This window comes from Salvia hispanica, chromosome 3 (genome assembly GCF_023119035.1).
Source record: "Salvia hispanica cultivar TCC Black 2014 chromosome 3, UniMelb_Shisp_WGS_1.0, whole genome shotgun sequence".
Lineage (NCBI taxonomy): Eukaryota > Viridiplantae > Streptophyta > Magnoliopsida > Lamiales > Lamiaceae > Salvia > Salvia hispanica.
In genome coordinates, this window is record NC_062967.1 from 7,840,846 (window position 1) to 7,844,795 (window position 3,950).

Consider the following 3,950-nt stretch of genomic DNA (forward strand, 5'->3'; position numbering starts at 1 on the left):
AGGTACCAAAAATGATATAAAATAAATATCAGGTACCATTTATGCGCAAAAGTGAAAGATCAGGTACCGTTTATGTAGTTCACTCTTTCATTTAAAACTAATACATACAAATGAGACCCTTATTCTACTAACTTTTTTCTACCTATTTTTCTTAAAAACTTTTAAAACTCGTGTCACCCACAAATGAGATTCCTATTGGCGGACGAGATTCCTATTGGCGGACGGAGACAGTTATAACTGTACTATTTCTGGCTTTCTGCCATCATCATTATTTAGAAAAGGAGAATTAATTACACACCCGTTTCACAGAAATTAAAGTGTCGTTCCCACTTCACATTAAATGAAAAATAATCGATATATTATGAACAAAATAAAATAATAGATAGATTGTTATTACATGCACCTTGTTTGCTTGCGTGAATTCCAAAGATAAAAACTTGAAAGTAAGCAACCACTATAGGGGCGGCGCGCCGGCCGCCCTGGAGGCGGCTTAGCCGCGGCGATCTATAGGGGGGAAGGCGTTCGCGCCGCGGGCGTCGAAACTCTTGGGGCGGAAGGGGCATCGCCGGCTTTGCGGCGAGGACGGGCCGCATGAGAGAGAATCGCGGCGGCCGCCGCGCCTATCTATTGCGCGGCAGCACCGCCACGGCGGTCGCCGGATTTTTGTTTTTGTTTTTTTGTTTTTTTTTTTAAATTCGAATTTTAATTCATTTTTTTGGCTTATTTAAATACTCCACCAATTTATTTTCCACTCCACACCCATTTTCACTCCACCCCCAATTTCACAACCCTAGATTTTACCAAATGCACGGGAGAGACGAAGATTCACCCGACACGGAAGAATCGGGATACGGATACTATCCTTCTTCCCAGCAATCTCAGTTGTGGGGATCGAGTCCCAGTCCCCCTCCATTCCAGTCGTGGTCACCGACATCCCCGTCGTGGCAACAAAGCCAATATCGGGGTCAATCTTCTCATCAGAGGAATTTGGGTCGTTCGGCATTTGGAGATTATCGACCCATTATGGACTCGCCCAACCATCCGCGGCCGGATACCCCTTCTCACTCTTTCCAGCGCACCCAGACTCCGTTGTCTGATTTTGATAGGTTCACACTGGAGCAGATGATGGGGCTGATGATTCCGGGCCTACCGGAGACCCCGCCGACGAGATCTTCCGGCCACGGCGACGGCGGTGGTGGGAGGGGCGGCGGCAACGGTGGTGGTGGGAGGGGCGGCGGCAACGGCGGTGGGGGGAGGGGCGGCGGCGACGGCGGTGGGGGGCGGGCCGGCGGCGACGGCGACGGGGATGGCAGCGGCAGCGGCGGTAGCGAGTCGGCGGTAACAAGTCGGGGCGGGCACTACACCAAAGACGAGTCGATTGCTGTGGCGAGGGCATGGGATGCCATCACATCAGACCCCTGTGTTGGCACCGATCAGACCGAGATGGGCTTTTGGAAGCGCGTCTTGTTGACCTACAATGAGTTCAAGCCGAGAGGCGCCAAACCGCGTGACGCGGAACAACTCCGGAAAAAGTTTGGGAGGATTCTGACACCCACCAAGAAGTTCGCGGGCATCTACGGCAACAACCTTCTCAACGCTGAGAGTGGCCGCAATGAAGCCGACGTGAAGGCTCTGTCTGTGTCCCAATACAACGCGCTATATAAGCCTAGGTTCAACCACTGGGAGGAGTTTCTCGTTCTCGAGAACTGCCCGAAATTCAAGGCCATCTGTGCAGAGGAGACCGAGGGTCACGCGGCGAAGCGCAATAGACGCAACAGAGCCGGGAACTACAGCAGCAGCAGCGGCGGACAATCAATCGACCTCAACGACGCCCAAGCGGAGGAGCCCTCTGATACACACACCAGGCGCTCACGCCCTCCGGGGCAGAAGGCCAGTATCCGCAGCGCCCGAATGTCTGCAGTTCCTCCCGCTACTCGGCGGCCGCGTCTGGATCGCGAGGCGCGCAGGCGCCTTCTGGAGCTCAGTCCGTGGACCATGGGGCCCATGTGGTCTTGAACAGGAACCTGAATGTGCACTTGATGAAACAACTGCAAGATAACTGCCGTTTCTACGAGTCGGCCACCGACCCGATCACCAAGGCGATATACTATGAGCTGATGTGTAGGATCAGAGAGGATATGGGGCTGACTGGTCCAGGGGCGACGCCGGGGGCGGCGGGGGCAGGGGCGGCGGCGCCGGGGGGAGTGGGCGACGAAGATGAGGCAGAGGATTCCGACTCCGCCACCGAGTAGATGGTGGCGGTGTTTTTATTTGTTTTTGTATGTTTTTTTTTAAAATGTTCGTTGTGTAATTTTCCGGTATCCATGAATACAACGAATATTTGGTCTCATCGAACTTTTTAATTTTATTATTATCTCGTTCTCTAATTATTTATAGTCCGATAATTTTAATTGTAATTGAATTAAAATATACAACAAAAAAATAAAGTGAAATTTGTCCACCTATAGTGGATGCTTTACACATCATCTAAAAGAAGCGATTTATATAGAGAGAAAAACATGAAAAAGGACATTTATATATACTATATACTCTTTTCATTTTTAATTAAGTACTTTATTTAGTTTTTTTTTTCTAGTAAGTGTCATTTCAAATTTTAGTTATATAGAATATAAATTATAATTGTGGCATTTTTCTCATTTCACTTACATTTAATAATTCTTTAAACATGATAATTATATTGAATTACTATGATGATTAATAATACTATTATAAATATAATATCTTTGTTTATTCTAATACGTTGGATTTTACTTATTTAAAACTTGCTATTACTATTTAAAACAGAAGAACAAAACCCCATTCCATAAATCATGCACCTATGTCTGCTTTCATATAGCAACACAAGCACAACCATTCCATTATTGGTTTCATTGTAAAAGTTGTAAAAACTAATTACACTTTATTAACGACTTAATAAAGGCATTATACAATCCCGAACGCTTAATTAGTAGTACTACTATTATACAAATACAAGAACAAGCAGCATACTACAGCACGAAACGACGACGTACTAACAGAACATAAACACAGACAAAACAATTGAAAATCCAATATAAAGAAAGGTAGCTTGATTTACTAGTAGTGACATGGCAGTTTCTTGGCGGCATCAAAGGCGAAGGGTCCAACCGTAAAGAGCTCAAACGGCAACGGCTTCGACCGGGCATCCACCGGCTCGCGGAGAAGGATTGCTCCGAGGGCGCCACCGTGGAGGTTGGTGGGGACGTTACAGGCCGCAGAGGGAGAGGAGACGAGGAAGACCTTGCACTTGTGGGACCCAGAGGTGGTCAGCTTCTGCGGCATGAAGAAGAAGTAGCCGTTCTTGTCGCTCGTCTTCTTCTCCTCCATGCTCGTCTTCGAGTTGTTGCATTGCAGCTTAACCACAGCACCTGAACCATAAACTTAAATCAATGTGGAGTTTTGCCTTTTGGTCCGTTTTGAATATGCACATTTTTTTTATCGTTAAGGACGCTAATTTGTGTTTATAAATAAAAATTAAGAGATACAAATAAAGCAAAAAAGAGTACGATTTAGTGGACAATTATGCTCTCAACTAAGGACCTTTCTTTGCACCCTCAATTTTGGTTAATTTTCAAAATTTTCAACGTATCTAATTTTGTGTCCTTATAAGATAAATTTGTTGTAGCGAAAAGTACCAGCAAGAGGAGTGGCTCCCGTGAGAGTGTCGACTCCTCTATACTTGCAGGACTTGCAATAGACGACGCCTTGAACAGCCACCATCTTCCTCACTGGAAGGTGAGACGGGGCCGGGGCAGGGGGGTGATGGTGGTGTGGTGAAGGAGACGGGCGAGGGGCTTGCGCCGTTGGCGGTGAGGTTGCTACGGTGGCGTTGGCGGTGAGGAAGAGACAAAGGACAAAGGAAGTAAACAAAGAAACAAAAGCCATAGTGTTAAGTGAGCTGAAGAATGAGG

General features: G+C 46.9%; 1 protein-coding gene across 1 annotated transcript; it reads right to left on the reverse strand.

The window, feature by feature from the left end:
- Positions 1-2,900: 2,900 nt before the first annotated feature.
- Positions 2,901-3,950, reverse strand: LOC125216340 (pistil-specific extensin-like protein). The gene is made up of 2 exons (XM_048118030.1): positions 3,675-3,950; positions 2,901-3,407 (listed from the first exon to the last, which is right to left on the reverse strand). The coding sequence occupies exons 1-2, from the start codon at positions 3,922-3,924 to the stop codon at positions 3,097-3,099; spliced, it is 561 nt and encodes a 186-aa protein (XP_047973987.1). The 5' UTR covers positions 3,925-3,950; the 3' UTR covers positions 2,901-3,096.

Bases quoted from the DNA above. Each gene is read 5' to 3' on its own strand.
- LOC125216340 (XM_048118030.1), bottom strand. From the start codon at position 3,924: ATGGCTTTTGTTTCTTTGTTTACTTCCTTTGTCCTTTGTCTCTTCCTC. The intron at 3,408-3,674 runs GTACTTTTCGCT...TTTATGGTTCAG, and splicing joins GGGAGCCACTCCTCTTGCTG to GTGCTGTGGTTAAGCTGCAA.